The sequence below is a fragment of the Mizuhopecten yessoensis genome, unplaced genomic scaffold (assembly GCF_002113885.1).
Source record: "Mizuhopecten yessoensis strain PY_sf001 unplaced genomic scaffold, ASM211388v2 scaffold6307, whole genome shotgun sequence".
Lineage (NCBI taxonomy): Eukaryota > Metazoa > Mollusca > Bivalvia > Pectinida > Pectinidae > Mizuhopecten > Mizuhopecten yessoensis.
In genome coordinates this window covers 374,058-388,279 of record NW_018406484.1, presented here as the reverse complement: position 1 = coordinate 388,279, position 14,222 = coordinate 374,058, and the positions used below count along the sequence as shown (strand labels likewise).

Below are 14,222 nucleotides of genomic sequence, written 5' to 3'. Positions count from 1 at the left end.
AATCTACAACTTTACCCTACCTCTCACCAAGTCAACTGTTCTGTGTTAGCCAATGTACCAGCCCTTGTTCTGTGATAAGATAGCTCTAACATGTTGCCAGGGTTTTATGATATGTGAGCCAAAAACATTCCTTAGAGCTTCACAGACGGGCTTCATGTTTCATTACAGATAAGTGAAAATCTAAGTTGTCCAATCAAAATTCAGATAAGGATAATTAACTGAAGTATGTGCTTCTGTGTACGTCCTAACAAAAGACACTGTGTGTCAATTGGCTGGTTAAACCACCGTCAGTAATGTACCATGTAACTACACAATCATTCAAAGTTCACGCATGAAAGTTTCCTAATACAATCTTACTTACGTCACTATCTCCAGACTCGTAATGCACTTAGACTCCATGTATTTTCAAACATTTTTTTTAAAATTTCAATGATATCTATTAAATTTGAAAAAAGGCATTAAAGAATTATATAAAGTGATAATAACTATTCCATCTGGCTTCAAATTGGGTATTTATATCTCTGGCCGACCACACACGTCACTGATCCCAGCCACACAAACAGGCTACTGATACAGGCTATATTAAGGCTACAGAGAGTTTGAACTTGTCATCCATAAATTCCTAGCTTACTTAACAATACATGTGTGTTTGTTACAGCTAATGCAGGCCATTGGTGGAAAGTCCTATTTTATAGTGGTGACCTAGATGTATGTTTCATGCTGAAATAAGCATTATTTTGTATCTGATATCATTCCATTCAGAGGAGTTTTAGTAAATTGAGAATACAATATTTCCACCTTTTATCATTATATATGAATCAATCATACAACAAAGTTGATATTCCCAATCAGTAGTTGTTACTGTGACAGTCACTCAATATCACACTGCTAAGTGTCACATTTCAATTCATAATATTATTCATTTATTTATTTCCAATTCAACAGACCCAAGGGTCCACTAACAGAATGGATAACAACAATACAACACAAGTATAAAATATCACAGTCAGTTATGCTTGTAACACAGACTAAAGGATGTAAAACAAAAGGAATTAGTGATAGCAAATATTCTTTAACCGTACTTTGAACTCGACGAGAGAGGAACGAAACATATCACAGTCTGGTGCAAAATCAACATAGTTAAAATAACATTGAATCCTGTTTAAAATACTATACTTTCTAACGTTTATTCTACTTCTCTGGCAGTAAAACTGGTTGAAACGAATTGATCCTAGATTACATTGTATTCATTTGGGTAAGAGGTACCACAAACAATATCATTTCCATTATCACTGTTGTGAATTACTTGTTTACGTCCTTTTCAAAGAAGTTTTCCATAAAAATTATATAATGGGACACATTTGGCTGATTTATAGTTGTTCAAAACTTGAATACAAAAAAAGGAGAAACACTGCAAGGGTCAAACTCAGGACCTGTTCAATACAAAGCCTACATTACACTACCACGTGGACATCCAGGTATTCCAAATGATCGGTATCACAATTTCCCTCTATATTATATCATTATACAGTAATTTTGCTTTATACATGATGTAATTTGACAAGAAGTCCTCTTAATATCATGTCATATAATATATCATATAATATCATTAGTTGCCCAATCTAATGTAAAATTTATCAAATAGCCTAAGATCATATGGGGTTGTTTTGGATTGGCAACACTCTAAACTGACAAACATTTACAATAAATGTATACAAAGTTTACATCATAACTGAAGCATTGATCTTCAAATAATTATCATTGTGTATCCAACAGACTGTAAGCCTGACTATGTTTCCATCCTCCATGGCATTTGTGCATGTATTGATAGCATATTATTATTAACCATTGCACAGGAATTAATAAGAACATTTTTGAACAGAAAACTAAACATTCTTTCTAAACCAACAATTATGTTTGTTAAAGTAGGAGTTATCTCCCCTTTTACTTGTACACATTACTCATATTTTTATCTGCATGGCCAAGATGAAGATACAAAATCCTAAGTACACTTCATATTAAAATCCCATGTTACCTTTAATACCCCTTACTTTTGGCCCCTGTAACTAACAACCTCCCAGCTAACTGCATGCCTTGGCCTGTATGTATGATGTTTATTGACGGCTATGACTAACAATCATCATATTCTGCAGCATTGTCCGAGTATATAGTGCTATCACCTTACAACTGTGGTTTTCTGATTCATAATGGCGTGAAAATCAATGATGAAAATGTAGGAAGTAGTCTAGATCATCACAGCAACAAAATGAAATATCCACAACTATTGCACAGTTTTTGGTTTTTTTTTGATAAATTTTACAACAATGTAGAAAAAAATCTCAATTCCTTGAAAAATGTTGTCAGCTACATTAAAATTGTGTATCTTGTGTTCATAGACATATATTGACATGGACCTTACACATAAAGATTTCTACAATATATTAGACTGAACATGCCTCTGTTAATCTCAGGGTGATGAATTGATTTAGTCTTAAGACAAATACAAAAACATGTATATATACATTATGAACTGTGAAGCAGTCATGATTAACTTGTCGCAAAACTCAACTCATTACCCAATGTATTATGAGAGTGATCAAATCAATATTCAATCCTTTATTTCAATTTAATCTGTTTGGTTAAATACCTGGAGCTTGTGTTAGTCTTCCAGTTAAGGCACTAGATGTACTGGAACTTGTGTAAGTCTACAGGTTTACTCATAGAAAAACTGTTGTTGATTAATTTTTTTGTTTATTTCCTTTTTATTATTTTTTGTCATAAAACTTTTGCAAGGAATGTATCGGTAGATTTTTACAAATTTTATATTAAACCTTTTGTCCACAGTTTCCCATTTGTAGTTACAGTTTGGATGTGGTACAGGGATCTGTGTGTCAATAAACTTACACTGAACATGTTGTAGAACAAGAGGCCCAGACGGCCTGTATCACTCACCTGGATATCTCATCAATCATGGCAAAATATTCTCCAAATGAGATCCAAGGGAATATGCTAGACCCCATGCAAGGCCAATCCTTGTAGCATATATCTGTATTAGATTTTTCATGCCCAGCATTTTAATGTATGGTCATGGGGTGGGGATCTCAACTGATTCCAAGCTGTGACTCAGAAAATTGGTCCCTAGGGTTGTGGCCAGACCCCAGGATCAATTCTAATATCATGACTGCATTCCTCTCTTTATGCCTAACAGTTGTATATATAGTTTTGGGGTTGAGATCTTAACCATTTCAAAGCTATGACCCAGGGGTTAAGTCTCCAAGGGTGGGGCAGACCCCAAGGCCATCCTGGAAGCATATGTACATTCATCTCTTTATACTCAGCAATTGTATATATGGTTATAGGAAGGGGATCTCAACTGTTTCCAAGCTGTAACTAAGAAACTAGGTCCCTAGGGGTTTGGTCAGACCCCAGGGTCTATTCTAATATCATGACTACATTCGTCTCTTTATGTCCATCATTTGTATATATAGTTTTGGGGTGGGGATCTCAACCATTTCAAAGTTATGACCCAGGGACTATGTCTCCAAGGGTGGGGCCAACCCCTTGGGCCATTCTGGAAGCAAATGTGCATTCTTCTCTTTATACTCAGCAATTGTATATATGGTTATACGGTAGGGATCTCAACCATTTCTAAGTAATAAACTTTTTTGGGCCCCACCCCTTAGCCGGGGGGTTTGCCCCACCATTTGTACAATTATGAATCACCACCACCTAGGGATGTTTCCTGTCAAATACGGTTGATATCCATCGCTTATTTCCAGAGAAGAAGTCACTTAAAGCAGTATAGCCAAATAACCCTTTTTGGCCCCGCCCCTCAGCCCCCTGGGGGGTCAGCCACACCATTTGTACAATTTTGAATCCCTGCTTCCCATAAATGCTTTTGATCAAATATGATTGATAACCAGTGCATACATGTAGTTCTACAGAAGAAGTCGTTTGTAGCAATATAGCCAAATTGCCCCCTTTTGGCCCCGCCCCTCAGCCCCCCTGGGGGGTCAGCCAGCCCTACCATTTGTACAATTTTGAATCTCCACCACCTAGGGTTGTTTCCAGTCAAATATGGTTGATATCCACTTCTTAGTTCCAGAGAAGAAGTCGCTTAAAGCAATATAGCCAAATTGATCCCTTTTGGCCCCGCCCCTCAGCCCCCTGGGGGGTCAGCCCCACCATTTGTACAATTTTGAATCCCCACCACCTAAGGATGCTTCCAGTCAAATTTAGTTGAATTCTAATCAGTTGTTAAGAAGAAGTTGTTTAAAGAAATTGTTGACATACGACGTACGGAAGGATGACGGACAAAACGGTATGGCATAAGCTCACCTTGGTCCTTCGGACCAGGTGAGCTAATAATTAATTAAGATTACTTTAGAGGTACCTTTAATAAATGTTTCTTGAAGCTTAACCTAGTTGCACTTCAATCGAGAATCAACGAAAGGAAATGCTGGACAGCCAGTGAGAGTTATTGCCCTTAGCACATGATTTATCTGAAGGTGATCTGAAGCCAATGATCTCAAAGTGTCCACAATTTCTGGCTCTCTAAAACCTATCCGTAGATGTATATATGTGTCCTTATTATATAGCAGCACTGAGGAGCAACTGGTTTATACTATGAACAAGCTAGAAGCACATTTAAATAATTGTTCTAGAGTCTACCCAGCTGTACAAGTATGTACTCTCATTCAGGAAAGCTCATGATGATGCTCAGATAAATCTAAATAGAAGTGTTAATTATCTAAATAGAAGTGTTAATTTCAAACTATTTTTTTCAGTCATATATATTTCCAAAATGATTTTTAACTACATGTACCAAACTGATCCAAAAACAAATTTGCATGAGAGGCCATTTGTATTAAAATTAGGTTGATGGTTCAAAATCCCCTCCCAGAATTATCCCTGTGAAAAGGATCCTACAGAGGACTGGTGTTGTTCTAGGCAGGTAACATAATGTTACTGTCAGTCACACCAGGAAAAATGTTAGCTGTGACTGTATCAGGGTCGCAAATTACGCTCGGAAAGACTTAACTTACAAACGTGTAAGTTTACATCCTCCAATGCACTGTCACATCCTGATATAAATATGTTTACGTCAATAAGTTACACAACAAAAGGATATCCAGACTAACCCTCCCTCTCAGCTGCCCTTCCTCATGTGAGACCAAGATGGCAGCCGGTCAATAAGTAGGAAGCTTCATTATTCAGGTTGATATATCAACCCGTATAAACAATACGAGGACAAAAAAGAATGACAAACAATGAAGTTTGATATAACAAAGATTATTGAATTTGTCACGAATTAAAGAGCTGCGGAACTTATAGTAGACATGTGATCTCCTAAAACACTTCAAACCTCTTAACCTCACGATCCAAGTATACTACACCCTCGCATCAGAGGTCTCGTATGTACCTCATGCCTTGTACTATATATTGATGTTTACAACAAACCCTGGTGATCAAGGATAGGTGGGTTGGTAAAGGTTAAATCATCCTGTACAAAGTACAATATAGCCGATGATTCATTAATAAACACTGTGTAAAAACTAATCACCTACCGTATACATTGTCACCAATTAATTACTCACCAATTAATTAGAACATTAATTTGAAGTTTTCTACATGAAAAAAGGGACAGTAATCAAATTGTAACTTACAGTATCACAGCAAATTAATCAATCTTCATTGTGAAAATATAATGTTTATGCTTTCATTTTCAATGAAGAAATAACAAACAATATTTTGTAGAATTAATGTCCCCCACTGTGACTGATGGTGGTGGTCATGAATGTAACAACATCTCCTTATGTGCAGAAATATCTACTTATTAGAACTGAGGAATATATGCAATCTCATTATATATATTTATACACCCAAAAGTGCTACTCAGCTTAGAGCTAAAACGAAAATGGCCTGGAAACTGACGTTTATAATCGTACACCAAATTTAGCTGAAACAGGTACATCAAAAGAAAATGTTTGGTCTCGAAAAATGACAAACAACAGAGGAAGTGGCGTAACTATCATCAAATATGCATAAAGTCTGCTCATCTTTGAAATCAATAGCCGTAGGAGGCTACCATTATGCAGGCAAATATCTAATATCCAGATTGACTTAATTTGTCCTGTAGGGAAGTTAAGTTATTGTCTGTAATTACATGTATTTCGACCAAACAGAACTGATTGAGGAAGTACAGGCCACCTCAGTATATAAATATGCATGAATTCTGCTTTTCTATAAACTATTTTTGAAGTGCACTTATAATTTAGGGCAAGTGCACTATATGCTTGAATATGTTTATTTCCAATTTTGATGACAGTAAGATTCGTCGACCAGACAAAGCAGGACAGATTCTTTCTTACACAGATTAGCATGCTTATAAGGATCTGGTAGTGCTGCGGATGAAGTCTGAAGGAAATTGTACGAGTTGTAATTGGATTTGCCTGCCTATACATAAATAACAAGTAACATGTACTCCAGACGGGGTACTCCAGATAATGTGTGTACCACTTCATCCCTGTGTTTCTTTGTAAAACAAAAACTGCCTGTACACAATACCTCATTAGCGTAACACTCCAAGTCTAATCGCTAATTAATACTAGTAAAGTGATGCTCTACACACTGTGTGGATCGTTAAGAGTGGGGGTTAGGGGCTGAGGAGGATTCTGTATTAGTTATATGCTCGACACACTATGAGGATCGTTAAGAGAGGGGGTTAGGGGGTTGAGGAGGATTCTGTATTTGTTATACAGCAGGTGCCAGGTGTAAGGTCGTATTTACTACATGTAATATAAATTCAGACAAGCACAAAGGAAGAATAGTTATATTTAGCTGCCCATGTTTTTTCTTTCATACAAACTGTTAATTGGGCTAAAAAGCTTAATTACTGAATAGACACTTTTCAGTTCTAAGCTAATCTTTAACCAGTTAAATTCTTAAACACTTTTATAAAATGATATTAGCAGTTGAAATTTAAATCTACCTGCAACCTGAAATGGAGGTCTTCATTTGAACTTCTCTAGTGAAAAATAGTTAGGTTTCACAGTATCTTTTACACAGACCTATAGTCAGGTGTCAGTAAAGCCAGGTTTTGCTGTATATTTTTTACAGATCTATAGTCAGGTGTCAGTAAAGCCAGGTTTTGCAGTTTATTTTATACAACCTTTAAAAGTCGGGTGTCAGTAAAGCCAGGTTTCGCAGTATATGTATATCTCTATGAGGACTTAAAAAGTCTGGTGTCGATGAAGTCAGGTTTCTTATGTACATTTGTATGCATACTAATATGTACAGAAAGCACTTACCCTGCAGTAGTTTGTCGGTATCATATGGATCAGAATATTCCTCCGGTTTTGGACGTCGGATCCCTCCAACAGCGCTTGTTTTCCGATCTGGTGGTTCTGTGTAATCTCCTAACTGTATCTGAAATGAATCAAGTCAAAATATGTATTTATATTGGTGCAAATATCATGACGCATCTAGTTCTTGACATGATAATATTATGATTTAACACAGACTAATTATATTTACTCAGAATTGTTTTCTATTTCACACTGTTAAATCTTGCCACTAAACTCAGAGGAAACATTCAGGACTGTTTTCTTACTTTAAACACAAAAGTATTTAAGTCATCGCTGCCTATTGGACCCGTCTTAGGATGTCATTGTTTTCTGTTGTAACCTGAATCTGGTACTTTTTAAGTAGATTTCTTATCCTAATTAAATCACTCTGTTTTAGATTATGCTATATTAGCATCATGATATGTTTATTGTTTACTATTTATTTTATAAGAATGTATGTAAATGTTTATTAGACAGGATGGACAAAATAGGTTTGCATGAAAATTCATGCCTTAATTCTGTAACCTTCTGAACTAATTAAAAGATACCTGGGATATCACTTTATATATATATGTTGTGTGAATGTGTAAAATGGGTGTATTTTACCGAGAAGAGGTCAGCGTAAAAGCTTTTCCTTTGAATAAACATGCGTTTTATCCTTAATAAATGGAGTTTATTACTTTTATTATTTTCATGTGAAGAACATAACTTGCTGCAATGAAACATCATGTCATACTAAAACCCTGAGATTACAATTGTTTGACAATGCTATTTATTGTGTACTATTATAAGTTAATCAGTGTATGCTATATTAGCATGAACATCCTAAATATCTTTCAAATGACATTTTTATCTCCAAGAAACTTGCTTTGATATATTTTATCGATAATAATATGTGTTGCCATAGATTTTCTATATCACCTTAGAATGATTGTTTTGTTGTCCTTGTTGTTATGTGTAATACCACTGATTAAATTAAGCATGCTAACAAAAATAGCAATCTGGGTAGATGTGGGTTTACTTATAGGCCTGGGCATATACATATACCTTAAGCTAAATTAGACAGGACACAAACTTATTTAATGACCTTTCAGTTCAATAGTTCATGAAACACATAAACACTGTGACAGGTGACCGAAGCTAAAGGTTACTTTTACAACAGAAACTGATAAAATATTACTTATCACTCTGACACCTGATTTAAATTTTGTTTAGCTGGTGGCCTGAGGTGTTGATAACGGTGACAGAACGTCCTTGATATAAAACTGATATTACAGTATATAATGATATATAAAATAGTGAAGTACATGATACTGTAACTTCATGATACCTTGGTTATATCTGTCAAAGTTTTGTCATTATTCACCTAGCCCTGATCACATAACAAAGAACTCGTAATAATTAAAGTCACTTAAAAATTGACTTGTATCTAAAATGTATCCTAGTGATCAAATGAAGTCTGACTAAAGTCAAATAGGAAGCCAGTGCCTTCCACACTTCAAAAGACTTTAAATAAGGAGTATTGCCCTAAATTTGCTGCCTATGAAATGATAACATTTAAATTATTGGTTTTGCATATCAGTTATAATGCTGTATTCATTTTGTTTCTTCAAAACCCCCCCCAAAAAAAAACATAATGACAGAGTTGTACGCATAATGAAAAGTACCTCCCCTCCCAATGTGCTACACCTTTTATAAGAAAAAGAAAGACTGAAAGTACCTCCCCTCCCAATGTGCTACACCTTTTATAAGAAAGATTTGAAAAGTACCTCCCCTCCCAATGTGCTACACCTTTTATAAGAAAGACTTGAAAAGTACCTCCCCTCCCTATGTGGTATACCTTTTATAAGAAAGACTTGAAAAGTACCTCCCCTCCCTATGTGCTACAACTTTTATAAGAAAGACTTGAAAAGTACCTCCCCTCCCAATGTGCTACACCTTTTATAAGAAAGACTTGAAAAGTACCTCCCCTCCCAATGTGCTACACCTTTTATAAGAAAGACTTGAAAAGTATCTCCCCTCCGAATGTGCTACAACTTTTATAAGAAAGACTTGTTATATATACAATCATACATATGTTAACAGGAAATGTTGTGAAATACATTTTACACAAGGAGACTGTTTTATACAAAATTAATTCTTCTTGCCACAGTGAGTGCCCTACATTAGGATTGAAGTCAGATCTTGTAAAAGATTGCAGTTTGACATGTAAATAAATCAGGACCCAACACACTCCTCTTGATCCGTTGTGTGGTTTTAGCTACCATGACTCACCTCTTCCTATGAATCACAAATTCAAATTTTATATCAACAAAAATTTTAATACCTCACACGAATTCCTGTTTTTTTTATAAAAAATGTATACTGTTCTAATTGTGCTTTAAAAATGTTCTTGGTAGAAATGTACCGGTATACAGTCATTTTATTAGCTCTCATGGACACATAGTTTTACTAGGCCCTATAAACTTCTACTTTATAAACTTGTGATGTACATATTACACTAGTTTAAAACCAGCTTTGGTAAATTATTTTTGGTATAATATTCATTACTTCTGTTCCTGGATTGGTTGGTTATTCTCCACCAACATGTTAGTTTTGTACCTGGATTTGTTCGGTTTTTTGACAGTATTGGTTTCTTTTTCCGACTATATTGATAAAATTTCTCTTCTACAGAAGGAAGCATTTAATACTACACTACTATATTTAATTTTCTTCCAGGACTCCTTTTTTTCGGTTCCCACTCGTTTGTTTTGACGACCATACTTATATATAATGTCTGCTCATGAGGTTTGTTTACGAGAGAATTCCAACGGCGCACTTTTATTGCTGCATGTTAAAATTATTATAATAAAACATTTTATTAGGTTAAATCATGATTGCAGTGAAAATAAGTTTTTTTTTTTTTTTTTTTTTACAGTTCTGAGCTAGCTAATATAAAACCCATTGCCTTGCCTAATTTCTGATACCAGGGTATGTTTTAATTCTGATACCAGGGTATGTTTTATTTCTGATACCAGGGTATGTTTTAATTCTGATACCAGGGTATGTTTTATATCTGATACCAGGGTATGTTTTAATTCTGATACCAGGGTAGGTTTTAATTCTGATACCAGGGTATGTTTTAATTCTGATACCAGGGTAGGTTTTAATTTTGATACCAGGGTATGTTTTATATCTGATACCAGGGTATGTTTTAATTCTGATACCAGGATATGTTTTAATTCTGATACCAGGGTATGTTTTAATTCTGATACCAGGGTATGTTTTAATTCTGATACCAGGGTATGTTTTAATTCTGATACCAGGGTATGTTTTAATTCTGATACCAGGGTATGTTTTAATTCTGATACCAGGGTATGTTTTAATTCTGATACCAGGGTATGTTTTAATTCTGATACCAGGGTATGTTTTAATTCTGATACCAGGGTATGTTTTAATTCTGATACCAGGGTATGTTTTAATTCTGATACCAGGGTATGTTTTAATTCTGATACCAGGGTAGGTTTTAATTCTGATACCAGGGTATGTTTTAATTCTGATACCAGGGTAGGTTTTAATTCTGATACCAGGGTATGTTTTAATTCTGATACCAGGGTATGTTTTAATTCTGATACCAGGGTATGTTTTAATTCTGATACCAGGGTATGTTTTAATTCTGATACCAGGGTATGTTTTAATTCTGATACCAGGGTATGTTTTAATTCTGATACCAGGGTATGTTTTAATTCTGATACCAGGGTATGTTTTAATTCTGATACCAGGGTATGTTTTAATTCTGATACCAGGGTATGTTTTAATTCTGATACCAGGGTATGTTTTAATTCTGATACCAGGGTATGTTTTAATTCTGATACCAGGGTATGTTTTAATTCTGATACCAGGGTATGTTTTAATTCTGATACCAGGGTATGTTTTAATTCTGATACCAGGGTATGTTTTAATTCTGATACCAGGGTATGTTTTAATTCTGATACCAGGGTATGTTTTAATTCTGATACCAGGGTATGTTTTAATTCTGATACCAGGGTATGTTTTAATTCTGATACCAGGGTATGTTTTAATTCTGATACCAGGGTATGTTTTAATTCTGATACCAGGGTATGTTTTAATTCTGATACCAGGGTATGTTTTAATTCTGATACCAGGGTATGTTTTAATTCTGATACCAGGGTATGTTTTAATTCTGATACCAGGGTATGTTTTAATTCTGATACCAGGGTATGTTTTAATTCTGATACCAGGGTATGTTTTAATTCTGATACCAGGGTATGTTTTAATTCTGATACCAGGGTATGTTTTAATTCTGATACCAGGGTATGTTTTAATTCTGATACCAGGGTATGTTTTAATTCTGATACCAGGGTATGTTTTAATTCTGATACCAGGGTATGTTTTAATTCTGATACCAGGGTATGTTTTAATTCTGATACCAGGGTATGTTTTAATTCTGATACCAGGGTAGGTTTTAATTCTGATACCAGGGTAGGTTTTAATTCTGATACCAGGGTATGTTTATATCTGATACCAAGGTAGGTTTTAATTCTGAAACCAGGGTATGTTTTAATTCTGATACCAGGGTAGGTTTTAATTCTGATACCAGGGTAGGTTTTAATTCTGATATCTGGGTATGTTTTAATTCTGATACCAGGGTATGTTTTATATTTTCCTCTTGATACTTAGAACATGTGGATTGTAAACTTTAACACCAGAAATGAAAATCCATAAAACAAGTGATAAGAGAGAGGATAAGAAATATATACAGTTGTGTTGGACCGATGAATCACCCCTCAGACAGTTCTCTAAACAGCACTGCCAACTTCATTTTAAAACATGTTCGCTGTTCCCCCCATACCAATGGATATCTTTACGTTTGTTAATTCTTCTTGCCACAGTTTTTGCCTTTAACTTAAAATCTGTCTACACAATGTGCCATTCATTACTGTTTATGTGATGGAGCCAGGACAATCTGATAGTTATCAGCGGGTTTGTTTTTTTGGTTACTAATTAACCGACTTCCTGGTTCTTGATGACCCTTTCAGTGATTGATTCCTCCAACATATGGGTGACACACCTTGTACAATATTAACAAATAACTTTGTACATATCTATGTATCTGATGTGGTAAAATACATCTAAGCTGAACACCTGGGTCTGCTCTTTATGGACTTTACTTGTGCATATTTAATAATTATATAGAAATATACATACACGAACTGCGGACTCTGTCTAAACCGGAGATGACTGGGAACACAATTAGCCAAGTTATATTACTATTATGAAGTAAAGCAAGAATGACTTTGCCAGGACAAAACCTTCAATGATGGAGATCTCCCCCATCCCACATTTCCAATGAGGAGGGTAGTGCGTGAAATGGGACTGAAACTGCTTTTCTCAATTTATCTTTCCCTTTTCATGTATCAAAATAACTCCAAAAAGCATTCATTTGATTCCGACACACCTGTTATGATCATTACTTACACTCTGCAGTAAATAGGAGGGCACTTGACCACAGAATGTAGCTGTTAGTTTGTGTGAGTTTGCGGACTTGAATGAGGGAGTTTCGAGGAAGATTGGTAAATTTTGGTCAAAATAAATGAGTCTCCTTCCTAATGAGGGAGGTTTGACAGCTATGGGACACGATTATTTGTCTGGTTTAGAAAAGATCCAGAAAATAAAGAGTTTGGTTTAGACAGAATCTATTATATACAGTGTATTATACATGGTTTTCTATCTTACACATTTTAGATGTGAGTCACACAGGTTTATGTCTAAAGAGAATAAATTGGTTGTGTCAAAACATTAATATTTCTTATTTAATTAAATAATGTTGACATATGCAAGATGCTCTAAACTGTTACCCCTTTTTAATATATAATACTTATACATTAGACTGGCTACTACTGTCCCTACATTTTTATGCAGAATTTCCCGACTGCATTTTACTACTAGCTTTTAAGAACCTTATTAGAGTATTATATAAGCTAACCATTCTTGAGAAGCCACACTACTGCAGACTTTGTTCAATATACGGTATATACATGTAGATATCAATAGGAGATAACTCAATATTGACACTGCAGGTGGCAGACACTTCCTTGTACATCATATACTACAGCTTACGTTTCGTAAGTGTCTGGAAAGTTTACTACTGCAACACTGTACATGATCAAGTACCAATCTAAATTTTGAGAGAATTTATCTTTTTGTGATGTTTTTAGGGATATTTTGTACATTTGAAATGATGATCTAGAAACTTGACACATTATGAAATTCACATTTTTTTTCTATTACATGTAGATCAGATATACACTGCGTACATGGCATTATTTCTTCCTAATAATATGACTGTATTTCTAATATGAAAGTGAATTTTCAGATTTTGAAACAGATTCAGACTGGGAGAATTATAATAGAACATTTGTTAATTTTCCAGCTCATCAGAATTTTATTGACTCATTTTTCTCCAGCAGGAATTCATTATACATCAAGATTTTGGCCTTGATAATTTACTAAATTTCATTTGGTTTAGTAATGAGTCGTTAGTTAGGTGGATAAAGCTCGTCAGCCTAGATATTCTATAATGAAAAGTGATGGTTTAAGGGTATTATCAAGCATGTGGAATCCCCTTTATTAAATTCTGAACCTTGAAACTGCTACCTTCAGAAATTGAGGATCTGCCACTGTATAGTATCTACAAAATATACATACTAGGAATATGCTGAGAACTGAACAGTTTCGGAGACTCCAAATCAAGGGTCAGCAAAATGTTTCTCACAAACAGTTTATACCCTGTGAGTCATACTTATTGCTGAGCTAATGTTATGTCACGGGAGAAAGGGAAGCTGGTGTGGGGGACACAAAGAAGAGGCAGAAGGG

General features: G+C 35.0%; 1 protein-coding gene across 1 annotated transcript in view; it reads right to left on the bottom strand.

Moving 5' to 3' along the window:
- Nucleotides 1-7,173: 7,173 nt before the first annotated feature.
- LOC110451932 overlaps nt 7,174-14,222 on the bottom strand; it is an 18,887-nt gene continuing 11,838 nt past the window's right edge. The window contains exon 2 of the mRNA XM_021500164.1: nt 7,174-7,428. Within this exon, the coding sequence (XP_021355839.1) occupies nt 7,174-7,428 (255 nt within the window). The remainder of the gene's footprint in view (nt 7,429-14,222) is intronic.